The following is a 13,364-nucleotide window of genomic DNA, read 5'->3' on the forward strand; positions in this document are numbered from 1 at the left end:
CTATAGTAAGTTTTCCGTAGCATAGCATTGCACTGATGGTGCTTTGTTCAGGCCCTTTTCAGAAGTATGTTATAGTAAGTTTCTTATAACAGTGTTTGCTATAATGAGAAATGCATGTAATACAGCGGCTGGAGAAGTAGATAAGAATGGATTAAGGTATAATGTTGCATCATCCATAGTAATCCCAGCCACTGGAGGATCTTCAGATCTTATAGATGTCAGAGGATACATAAATAAGATTTAATCATGGAATGGTGACACAAAGATACATTTAGAGAACACAGGAAGAGCTTGATTGGTATGGGAAAAAGATGAAGCAATGAGAGCAGTGGAGTAGGTAATTAAGATCATAGTAAGTCTTTAGATTGTTCATTATGAAGACAGATTAAAGATCTGAAAGTTGAAAAATCTGGTTTGATATTTCAATACATGGGAGAGGGAAAAGAAGATGACACTAAAATTGAGTAAGATGTGGTTAGCAAAGATCTGATGATAAGATTCAAATATCTTCACGGTTTTTTTGATACACACTATGATGAAATTAGTATTGGGATCCCTTCCAGTTTTAAGGCAGAACACTGGAATAAGATGATAACATGTATTTTAATTGACAACACAACATTTCATCTTAATTGCACAGGATTTCTTCAGGTGAAAACATACGAACTAGTAGACAACACAGTAAGGACTAACAAAGGAGACAACTATTATGTAGCTATAGAAGAGACTGATGTTATTTTAAATTATTTCTAATTGTATATTGCATTATTCAGAATGTTGTGCATGTTTACCATTTGCATGCACATGTTAGCTAATGAAGGCTAGGATGTATTCAGACAAGTTGATACTTGGGTTATATTTAGGATATCTAATGCCATTTCCAAAAACTAACAGATTTTTCTCTCCATTGTATCATAGCAATGGTGTAATAGTTTGGATTTATCCCATAACACTTGGTGTCTCATTTGCAAAAGGTCTTGTAGGTCAGCTAAAGAGAGCACATGTGATGACAAAGCTGAGGCTTCACTCTTATAGTATTCAATATCATGAACACATTGTTCAATACATCGTTCAACAGATTTTTCTGTCTGTCCATAGTAAGATGACTGCAATTACACCATAGCCGATAAACATCCAGATAGTGAAGTGGGCTATGTTGAGCTTTTGTGAATTGGAATAGTGATTCCATCTTGATAAAGGAGGAAAATACTACTTTCATTTTATATTCCTTAAGTTTTATTTGGAAACAGAGCTATATGGAAGAGTGATGAATCCACTGCTTTCTTCTTCATTAGAAATTTCTCTGGTCTCATGTCGGTTGAATAGTCTGGAGATGATGTGGTCATTATAGCCATTTTGAAGGAGAATTTTTTTAAATGTGGAAGTTCTTTGGCTAGTTTATCCTTTACCATTAGAACCATTAGATTCTAATTCGTTGATAAATTTTATTTTAGGGTGTTGATGATTCAGGTACTCATGAAAAAGCAGAAGTGAAAGTAGTTCATAATTCCAGACTAAGAATATATAGTAAATGAACTTTTTCATAATTCTGGTTTATGGTGGTATTCTTCTACAAACTTGTTTTCAAATGTTTACATATAAAGATTTGCTAAAACTGACAAAAGAGGACGGCCTATGGCTAGACCAGAGTTCTATTTGTATACTGTGTTTTTACATTTGAAATATCCAGATGAAATACAGCGTTTGAGGAGTGCCATAACCTTCTCAGAGAATTTATCTATCTTGTAGCAGCGCAAGTAGATCATCAGTAGGAACATTGGTAAACAGATTAACTATATCAAAGCTTGCTAAAATGCCATGTCCGTCAAGGATAATATTGCCGATGATTGAAACAAAATGCTCAGAATTTTTAACAAAGGATGGTAATAGTCCTGTTAGGCCCTTAAGTTTAGCTAAATGTGTGGCAAGAAGATATACAGGAGAATCTATCCATTCTATTATTGGACATAGAAGTGTGATGACTAAACTCATAAGTTGTTTTTAAAAGATTATTGGTGTGATTTTGAAGCTCTCTAGTAGTGTCATTTATATATATATATACTCCTGTCATCACATACCTATACTGCTATATAAGGCAAACAGATATAATCCTAGAGTCAAATATATTTTCTGTATACTGTATTCTCTCAGTGGAGAAGAACATACTTCAAAAAAAGGTATTATCACAGAATGTCACAACAGATCAATCCATTTGTGACACTGGCAAAAGTGCATCATCTAAGAAAACAGAAAAATCTCAGCAGTCTGATATGGAAACAACCAGGAGTTCAAATAGCCTATAGGGATGTAAACAGTTGTATAGTCTGTTTTCCTGTAAAGGGAAGCTGCACTAAGGCCAAACATCAACCATTGTAGCAACAGTGCAGACAATGATACAAAGAACTGTCACTTTTGTTGCTAGAATACTGAATCTGTGATATGAAACTACAAATCATGGTACATTCTTTTTGGAATGGATAAAAGTCACATATAACCAGCATCATATATCAGACCAAACACTGATGCAAATTCTGTGAATGTTTAATAACAACAAAATTACTTACATTGTTCTCTTCCATCAGATTATTCAACTCTGAGGCATCCCTAGTAATGGCCTCTGAAAATTAATATTTATAAAAATATTAATATGAATTTTCCAAAAAATATTAAAAATTAACATTTCTTACTATAAATAACTGACATAGTATTTCTTTAATTAGTATATGGGTAAAAAATACAAAAAAATAATGAGCAAAACTATATGCAGATTGGCAGTTTATTTAACCAATCATCTTCGGCTGTAAAAGTAGGCAACATATGCCCTCTAAACTTCAGCAATCTACTGTCAACTATCACTCCCAAATGTTGAATCTCATCCACTTCCTGCAGTACAGTGCCAACAATATAGTACACAGCCTTATATTGTTGCACTCCAAAATGCAACATCTTGCACTTATTAACATTAAAACTACAACCCCATTGCTATGTCCAAATGAAAAGTCTATTTAAATCTTCCTGAAGGGAATTAGTATCAGCAGTGCTACTTATAATTCTCCCCAACCATGTAATGAAGATTCCCAGTCAGTACACATGATATATAATTTGCAAACAAGTTAAACAGCAGTGGCCCAAGATGCTGCTCCACCATACACAACCTTCTGGTGTCATTCAAAGAGTCAATTGTCAATCCATCTAACCAACTTACCAAGTGGTAATCTATTGAATGCATTTGCAAAGTCCAAGAATATCACTGTATATGATTCTTCCTTATCTAATGCACTTGTTACACACAATTATCATAAAATGCAAGTAAATGCTAAAACAAGATCTAACTCTTACAAATCCATGTTGACCATCAAAGAATACTATGTCCATCAACCCAATCTTGTATTCTATTCCTAACCAATCTCTCTAAGACCTTGACTACAACTGCAGTTCTACAGACTGGTCTATAATTGAAAACTACTGTCCTAAAACTATGATTGAGCTCATTATGGGATTTATTAGAATAAATACAACATAGTATTATGTTTTATTTATTCTAATAATCCTTGACTCCCTCGATGAGTCCTTGACTCCCTCCAAGGAGTCAAGGACTCATCGAGGGCTATACATCACCCAAACCAGCTGTCATACCTTCCCTTAAATTCATTCACACTAAAAGTACTCGCTACCTCTGAAGGCAAACTATTCCACTCACTCACCTCTCTGTGAGAGAAAAACCTAACTCTTACCCATTACCCAAACAAACTTAACTTCCATGGATTCCCCTGTTTTCTCTCCTCCACCTTCTATATAACAAAAAAATCTCATCAGATGATATCCTATAACACCCATTCCAAAGTTTATATACCTCTATATCATCTTTCTCCTGTTAACCAGAGTCTGTAATCCACATACTTGCTATCTGTCCTTATAATCTACATCTCACAATCCAGATATAATCTTTATAATTCTTCTTTGCACCCTTTCCACAGCTCCTTTGTCCCCTTAGAACCCAAGAGACCAAATCTGCACACAATAATTTAGGTGTGATCTTATCAAGCTTATAAAGAGGCAAAATGACTTTCTTATCCTTACATCTCAAGGTTCGTTTCAACATTGCAATTATCCCCGAGTTTTATTTGCAACTTTTGATATATGACCTTTGAACTTCAAATTCTTATCCATCATTATGTCGAGGTCCCTCATCAGTTTCTTGTAGCATAACCCCACTAATATAGCAAGCTGCTGGAAATCTCATCACACCAAAGTGCATAACTTTACACTTACTGCATTAAAATGACAGTGATTTTTGTTTGTCCAAATTATTCTGTAAGTGCTGGATATCAGTAGCATCCCTGATTGCTCTGCCTACCTTCACATCATTGGCAAACAATTGCACATCTCCTGTCAGACCCTTCCTAATGTTATTAATATATAGACTGAACAAGAACAATGATCCAAGGACCGAACCCTGAGGTACACTACTGGTCATCTTAAATGTGGCAGATTCACACCTACCATATGCAACTTTTTGATATCTGTCTGTCAACCATCCACTGATCCAAGTCAAGAGTTCATATTTCAATCCCTTATTTCTCCAGCTTATGCAACAGATTTCATGTGGTATACCAAATGTTAGCAAAATCCAACATTATCATAGCGTATACATTCCCTTTATTCAACTGGGCCATAACATTGTTATAAAATATGAGCAAATTGCTAAAACATGACTTTCCTTTAGCAACTCATGCTGCTCCTTGCAGAGTATAGCTTGTTTGTCTACCCATTTCTTTATGCAAGTTCTTACCAACTTCTTTAAACACCACCACACTCGAGATACTGATAGGTTGGTAGTTAGACACATCAGTTTTTGCACTACCCTTGTACAATAAAATTATCATATATTCCCTCCATTACTGTGGTATCATTCCTGAGCTGAGACTCGAGTTATACAAACATGTGCAAGGCCTAGTCAATTTGGCTAAACATTCCTTTAGCAAACATGCTAATATTCCATCTGTCACTACTGACAAATTTTTAGCACTCATTGACTTGGATACTAGAGTCCATCTGAATTCATAGTAAAACTATTCTTCCACATTCATTCTTTCTTTTGCTTGTGGCATAATGAAAAAATTATTTTAAAATTCTTTAGCCTGTATTAAACAAATAATTAAACAACACATTTAACCACTCCTATATTTCATGGTACTATTTTGCCTTCTTTCCACTCCTTGGGAAACTTACCTACTACAAGACCTTTTTCATTAACTAACCAGGCCTAAAGTGTAACTGTTGTGCACATTCCTTAAAAATACATCATCCATTCCCACAGGCTTATTAACATCTAACCCAATCAACACCTGATTCTTTCACTTCCAATCCTCCTAATACCTGCCTCCCATCTGTATGTTGCACAGCATCATTTACACCAGTATGATATATGCTGATAAAGTGGTCATTCAATAATTCCACTATATCCTTTCTGCTGACATGACTATCCAACAGTGTCAACCTGACATAATTATTTTTCCTCTTGCTTGCCATATAGTGGAAGAATTCCCTCGAATTAACCTTGGCTTGACCAGCCAATCTCCTCTCATACTGCATTCCCCCCCCTTTCTTTACCATGCTCATCATCTTTCTAGCCTGCAGTTTATACTCTTCATGGATCTGATCACAACCAACTGTCTTGCCTCCACCATAACCTTTTCTTTTCAACACAGTTTGCTTGATTTCACTGTTCATCCATTTTACTCCTATTTACTTGTCTAACCTTGGAATGCAGTTATATACTGCTTGTGTAGGATACTACCTTATGAATTTCCATCACTGTCAACAACTTTTCTGCACAGCTCAAATACCAAACATATTGTAAAATCTCGTATAGAAAAAAATTAGAAGTTATTTTTTTCTATATCGATTTTACATAGGAATTAAAATTTACATAAAACACTTGTAATTAAAATAATGTTTAACTCACTTTTACTGTATAAAATCTGGTAACAAATTGTTAGAATAATTTTATAAGAACCACTAGAATTGTAAAGACAAAAAAAAAATAAGCATTTTTTTGTCTTTTTGTCTAATCCTCAGACAGGATTAGACAAATAGACCCAAGGCTAGCGACAAGGTCACCGGATTACGAGTTTTCCCACCAAAACTCGATAGCATGGGTGGCGGAGAAATAAACCTCCAGTAAATTCGGGGGCCTTAATTTGAAGTCCCCCAAAGGTCAGGAGAGGAGATAAAAGGCGGAAACTGAGGGCTCTCGCTCTGAATTTGTTTCCAGTGCCAAACCTTTCCCGAGGACAGGGGAGAGTCACGCTCCAGCCAGCAAAGAGTTCCAACGATGATGGGAAGTTAGACAGTAGCAGAGACGATCTTTTCGAGATGTCCTACCATATAATTCTTTGATGATCTACGTATGTGTGCTGTAGTATTGCTGTCGTAAACTAGTACCCGATCGGAAATTTTTCGGAAGAAGCAGAACGTGCCCATATACCTTAGGTTCTAGGACTATATGTAATAAGCTGGTAAGATAGTAAGTAAGATGATTTATGTTGGTTCTATTGTCTATTAACATAGAAAGTATTAGAGAAGTCAGAAAGTCATACTTCTGTTTGGATGTGAATAAGAAGTATATAGAGTTCTAAGGAAATTGCAAATGTTGTGTAATGCAAAAAAATTGAATGTAGATTAAGTTATGCCTCTTTCTGTTTATAGCTTGAGTTAAGTTAACGTGTGTTTAAGTCTATCCACATGTCTGAAAAGTTATGTGAATATACACTGTCCTTGTTTTAAAGCTTAAGCAAAAATGCTTATATAATCGTTTGGAGAATTAGACATGATTTGTATTGTCTCCATTGTTATCTAGTTGAATTAGTCAGAACCAGACAGTTGATATGTGCAGTTTTAATTTTATAATCACTTTGTCTTTGAATGGAATAAACATGTTCATTTTGTTAATAGCTTGCCTGATCTTGCCTTACCAGCGCACTGTCCCATAAAAATATAGAACCTGTACGACAAAAAATAGCGATAGCCACGATTGATTGATATTAAGAATTAGGAGTTGCTTGAATTAGAGTTAATTTAAGAGATATTTCTCGTAATTAGCTGAATGTCTCTCTTGCATGTAGGAGAAAGAAAAACAATTCTTTTATGCGATCCTTAATGGCGCAGTCGAAATAAAAAAAATAAATTTTTAGGATCGATACAAGAGAAATATAGCAAGGTAGATTTAGGAAATTGGTTCCAACCAGAAACATTTCCTGTGTCTACACTTCGAGCACATGAAATAGCTTACTTACGGCCTTGAGAGAAAGGAGGGGGAGTAAAACTTTAGACTAAAAGGATTAAGAATAATCACAAGTTTTGTGCATGAAGAACTAGCTCAAGCAACATCGATAAAATCGGTATTCCAACTGGTAAGAAAAAAAAAAAATTTACAACGTGCAGGTCCGACATTTAACAATAATAAATAATTAAATTAATAATAATATTAATATTAAAATTAAACGATTGCAATATTATTACAATATGATGCTAGTTGACTACAGAGCTTCTCATAATCGCTCACTTTATAATTCCACGTGTATCCTTTTTTGGCAGTAATATTTTCTTGTTTCAACACTTTCCAAATAAGTACCTCATGATCACTCTCACCAACTGGCAGCAGTGTTAATACCTCATTACCAACAAACCCAAAACACTAAAACCTCTAGTTGCTTCGGTCACATGCTGCTTAAGATATATTTATCTCTCAAAAATTCAACAAACTCACTCTCCTTTTTTCCTATGCACTATCTTCTCCTTCTATTCTATATCCTTGTAATTAAAGTTTCCCACATCAAGATCATCTTTTTACATTTCCAGCCAACTGGCATAAACATTTCAAATCATTAACATTCTCTACATTCCCTGGCCTACAACAGCATCCTATCAGATATACATAATCAAATTCCTGATATGTACCCTCAATGGGTGTACAGGCTATGATAGTACTGCATGCAAAACGTACACCATTACTAACTTCCTATCTACAATTTTGCTCCAAATTAATCTGTTACCTGTCAAGACTTAAATTATTTAAGGAATTTGCAACGTATATTGGAATATTAATTATAAGAAACTTTAATAAATACTTTCTGTATTTCGGCAATGTCACATTGCCATCTTCATGGGAACATACAAATATGACACTTGCATGCAGGAACTACAAAAAGCAAATGAGGCAGAAGATAAGGAAACTACTGTTGTTCCTAAAGTCCTAATGGTGCCCCCTAGTGAGGTAAATTGGGCTGTCTTGGACGTTGGGCTGAGGTTCTCACGGTATAAGTCTCCCAAATTTGGGGCAGTCTCATGGATCCAAATTTGTTGAGGTTTGGAATGTTTTTTAGAGCTGAAGCTGATTCTATGAATAATCTTTAATACTTGAACTTGCTGTGGTATATTACTTTAGCTTTCTTCCAACGTATTCTGTGGCAGGTATCCAGACCATGGTTTGCAAGCCCAGAGTGGCTGTACTGGTGAAACCGGATGTAGTCTGTGTTCTGAAATCCTGATATTCACTGTCTTGCCTTTTTGGCCAAAGTAGGACAGTTTACAGCTGCAAGGGACCTGGTGCATCCCAGGTAGGTCAAGGGGAAGTGGTTGGTCTTTGGTAGAGCAGATAAGGGATGCCAACTTTTTATATGGTTTGTAGCAAGAAATCAGGTCATATTTTTTAAGGATTTTGGTTATTTTTTCAGAGGTGCCCAGGATGTAGAGAATGGTGATAGATTTAGCGTAATCTTTATTGTGAAAGGGAGGAGGGGGGGGGTTGTGGTTTACTGATTTTAATATTTTTTTGGGGTAGTAGCCATTGGCTAAGAAAGTATTAAGGATGTGGTTTAGTTCCGTAGTTAGGGCATTGTCATCTGAACAGATTAATTTTGCCCTGTTATATAGTGTTTTAATAAACCCATATTGTTGTGAGGGCAGGGGGGGGGGGGGCTATTGCTGGTGAATATATCTGCCTGTATGGGTTGGTTTTCTATAAACAGAGAAAAACCAAGGATCCATCAGGCTGGCGAGTGATTAGAGTGTCTAGGAAAGGGAGGTTACTGTTTCCCTCTTTTTCCAAGAATTCTGAGGTGTTGGTTGTTTAAGTGTGTTAACCAGTAAACCACAACCCCTCTCCCCTCCTTCACAATAAAGATTACACTAAATCTATCACCATTCCCTACATCCTGGGCACCTCTGAAAAAATAACCAAAATCCTTAAAAAAATATGACCTGACTTCTTGCTACAAACCATATAAAAGTTGGCATCCCTTATCCGCTCAACCAAAGACCAACCACTTCCTCTCGACCTGCCTGGAGTATACTAGGTCCCTTGCAGCTGTAAACTGTCCTACTTTGGCCAAACAGGTAGGACAGCGAATATCAGGATTTCAGAACACAAAGACTACATCCGGTTTCACCAGTACAGCGACTCTGGGCTTGCAGACCATGCTCTGGATACCTGCCACAGAATATGTTGGAAGAAAGCCAAAGTAATACACCGCAGCAAGTTCAAGTATGAAAGATTATTCATAGAATCAGCCTCAGCTCTAAAAAACGTTCCAAACTTCAACAAATTTGGGTGCATGAGACTGCCCCAAATTTGAGACTTACACCATGAGAACATCAGCCCAACGGCCAAGACAGCCCAATTTAGCCCAGTAGGGAGCACCATTAGGACTTTAGGAACAAGAGTAGTTTCTTATCTTCTGCCTCATTTGTTTTTTTCTAGTTCCTGCATGCACATTTCATATTTGTATGTTCCCACGAAAATGGCAATGTGACATTGCCGAAATATAGGAAGTATTTATTAAAATTTCTTTTAATTAATATTCCAGTATACGTTGCAAATTCCTTAAATAATTTAATAGCCACGTGTTACCAACGTATAAGCTTTCTACAAGAATTACTACCATCCACGGAGATTCCATCGCACAATGGCCCTCCAATACGGGAAACTGAAGTCGAAGATATCTAGACAACTAAATCATTTGACCTTCCTAAAACGCTGCCGGGATAATGAGGTAATCCCAAATTGTGTTAAATTTAAAGCACCGTTTCTCTTCAAAGAAGGCTTTTTGGATTTATAATCACGCTAGCTTCGCCCTACTACGAGAACAAATTACAGCTACACGCATTCTCCTAGCCGATGAAAAACAAAGCTTTAAGGGATCTAGAGGAGAAGCTTTCTAGCACGCTGAACCACGATCTCTGGACGATTCTCTATGATGTCTCGGGGGCTTCGACAACAAAAGAATTTGAAAAAAATATGCAGTCAGCACATCAAGAAATTTGATAATTTGAAAAAGAACTCTACCTACATACCACAGCAACCACTCAACCTCTCTTCTGTTGTTTTGAAGCCTGAAGCACTCACCGCTCTTGCACGTGGCCACAATTTCACCTTATCTCCTAAAAAACACCTGCCGAGGAAATAATGATCCAAATTGAACGTGGTACCTGCACCCTCCCAAACCATATCGCCAACAATGTCAGACTGGATGCAGCTGGTGTTCTCACCAGAGCAAAACCACCAAAATCCAACATATCCAAAGATGAATATACAGCTCTACTAGAAATGAAGAAAAACAAGGAAATAGTAATCACCAAAGCAGATAAGGGAAATGCCATTGTGGTTCTCAATGAAAAGGACTACACAGGTAAGCTTAATGCTTTATTATTAGATCGGGATACTAACTCCCTATTGAATATAATCCCACTAGCTCTCAAATTAGAACACTCCATAGACTCCTTAAGAAGGTGTCACTTCTTGGCCTGTGGAAGTTACCAACAAACTAAAACCTTTTAACTCTAGACCCCCCCCCCCCCGATTATATGGACTTCCAAAAATACATAAATTAAATGTGCCATTACGTCCCATAGTGGATGGCATTGATTCACCCACATATAGATTAGCCAAACATTTAGCCAAAGCGCTCACACACCATCACACACACACACACACACACACACAAAACTCAGCCCACTTCAAAGCCAGTATAGAAAACACTCTCACTCCAACATACTGACATAATGGTCAGTTTTGATGTCTCCTCCCTATTCACAAATGTCCCACTCAAGGAGCTCATCCAGGCCAAATTTCCTCCCAATATCTCAGCCCTATTTCAGTTCACAATGAACTCAGGCTATTTCGTTTGGTAGGGAAAATTCTACAAACAGATAAAGGGGAACAGCCATGGGTTCACCACTTTCCCCACCCTTGGCCAATTCCTTTATGGAGACTTTTGAAGAGAAAGCCTTAAACTCCACCCCACAAAAACCCACTATTTGGCTTCGCTACGTGGATGATGTGTTCACTATTTGGTCACATGACTCAGATACACTCTACTCCTCCTTAACACACTTAAACAACCAACACCCCAGAATTCTGTTCACCTTGGAAAAAAAGGAAAACAATAGCCTCCCTTTCCTAGACACGCTAATCACTTGCCAGCCTGATGGATCCTTGGTTTTTCTCTGTTTATAGAAAACCCAACCATACAGGCAGATACATTCACCTGCAATCTCCCCCACTTCCCCTCACAACAATATGGGATTATTAAAAACACTATATAACAGGGCAAAATTAATCTGTTCAGATGACAATGCCCTAACTATGGAACTAAACCACATCCTTAATACTTTCTTAGCTACAACTTAAAAAATACAATCCCCCAAAAATATTAAAACCAGTAACCTGCCCCCCCATCACAATAAAGATTACACTAAATCTATCACCATTCCCTACATCATGGGCACCTCTGAAAAAATAACCAAAAGCCTTAAAAAAATATGACCCGACTTCTTGCTACAAACCATATAAAAGTTGGCATCCCTTATCCGCTCAACCAAAGACCAACCACTTCCCCTCGACCTACCTGGAGTATACCAGGTCCCTTGCGGCTGTAAACTGTCCTACTTTGGCCAAACAGCGAATATCAGGATTTCAGAACACAAAGACTACATCTAGTTTCACCAGTACAGCCACTCTGGGCTTGCAGACCATGCTCTGGATACCTGCCACAGAATATGTTGGAAGAAAGCCAAAGTAATACACCACAGCAAGTTCAAGTACGAACGATTATTCAAATTATCAGCCTCAGATCTAAAAAACGTTCCAAACCTCAACAAATTTGAGTGCATGAGACTGCACCAAATTTGGGAGACTTACATCATGAGAACATTAGCCCAACAGCCAAGACAGCCCAATTTAGTCTGCTAGGGACGGCACCATTAGGACTTTAGGAACAACAGTAGTTTCCTTATCTTCTGCCTCATTTGCTTTTTTGTAGTTCCTGTGCACGTGTCATATTTGTATGTTCCCATGAAGATGACAATGTGACATTGCCGAAATATAGGAAGTATTTATTAAAGTTTCTTTTAATTAATATTCCAGTATACGTTGCAAATTCTTTAAATAATTTAATAGTCGTGTTACCAACTTATAAGCCTTTCTACAAGAGTTACCTGTCAAGACTTCAACATTATCAAATATTATATCAGATATACTAGCCTGTTAATTTCAATTTCACACCACACAGATTCCAAAATCTGCACATGTACTATCAACTTTCACATTTTGACACAATTCCTCTGCAATCATTAACAGTACTCCCCTGCCTCTTTTCAGCTTCCTATTCTTCTAGAAAACTGTATATTTGCCCATTTCTATTTCCAATATCACATCATCCTCAGACAACTACGTTTCACTTATACTGATTATCTTTTGGCATACTGACTCAATCAATGAAACAAACTCACTCCTCTTATTTCAAATACTTCTTATATTTGATGCAAACATAACAATTCCTGTGTCTTTGAGGCCATTCTACCAGCACCAACATTCTCAACTCTAGCTGCTATACCACATCTCTCTCTCTCTCTGGTCAGACCATTCCCATTTCCCTGATTCTCATTGCCATTTATACAATTTTAATCCTGCCCTCTATGCATTCCATCACCTTGCCCTGCCACAACCACATCTTCAACCTTGTATCCATTTTTCACCTGTACTACAACCCATTTAGCTGTGCTCATTACTTACAATAACTTCTTGATTCTGTACCTTTTCAGAAAATAATAGCCTTTCTAAATGCCCAACACCAAACCTATTCACAAATGTAATCCAACTTTAAATCATTCCAGCTTTCCTTCAAATTTACTCCACAGATTCACAAATGAACCCCTTTTGCCTCATACAACTTAGTCGTCTTGCTATTCATCATCTGCTCTCCTTCTCAATTCATCAATTCAACCTTGCAAAAACTAATGCTACTGCAGACCTGACAAACAGAAATTCAAATGAAATAGAGTAGGAAATGATTGTGAGACAT

The 13,364-nt window shown here is 36.9% G+C and overlaps 1 protein-coding gene across 1 annotated transcript in view; it reads right to left on the reverse strand.

The window, feature by feature from the left end:
* LOC150101696 (uncharacterized) overlaps window positions 1-13,364 on the reverse strand; it is a 208,981-nt gene that overhangs the window by 88,119 nt on the left and 107,498 nt on the right. The window contains exon 9 of the mRNA XM_090400154.1: window positions 2,565-2,617. Within this exon, the coding sequence (XP_090256280.1) occupies window positions 2,565-2,617 (53 nt within the window). The remainder of the gene's footprint in view (window positions 1-2,564; window positions 2,618-13,364) is intronic.

The sequence above is a fragment of the Typopeltis vanoorti genome, chromosome 11 (assembly GCF_054136105.1).
Source record: "Typopeltis vanoorti isolate ZY-2024b chromosome 11, IOZ_Tvanoo_1.0, whole genome shotgun sequence".
In the NCBI taxonomy this organism is placed as follows: Eukaryota; Metazoa; Arthropoda; class Arachnida; order Uropygi; family Thelyphonidae; genus Typopeltis; species Typopeltis vanoorti.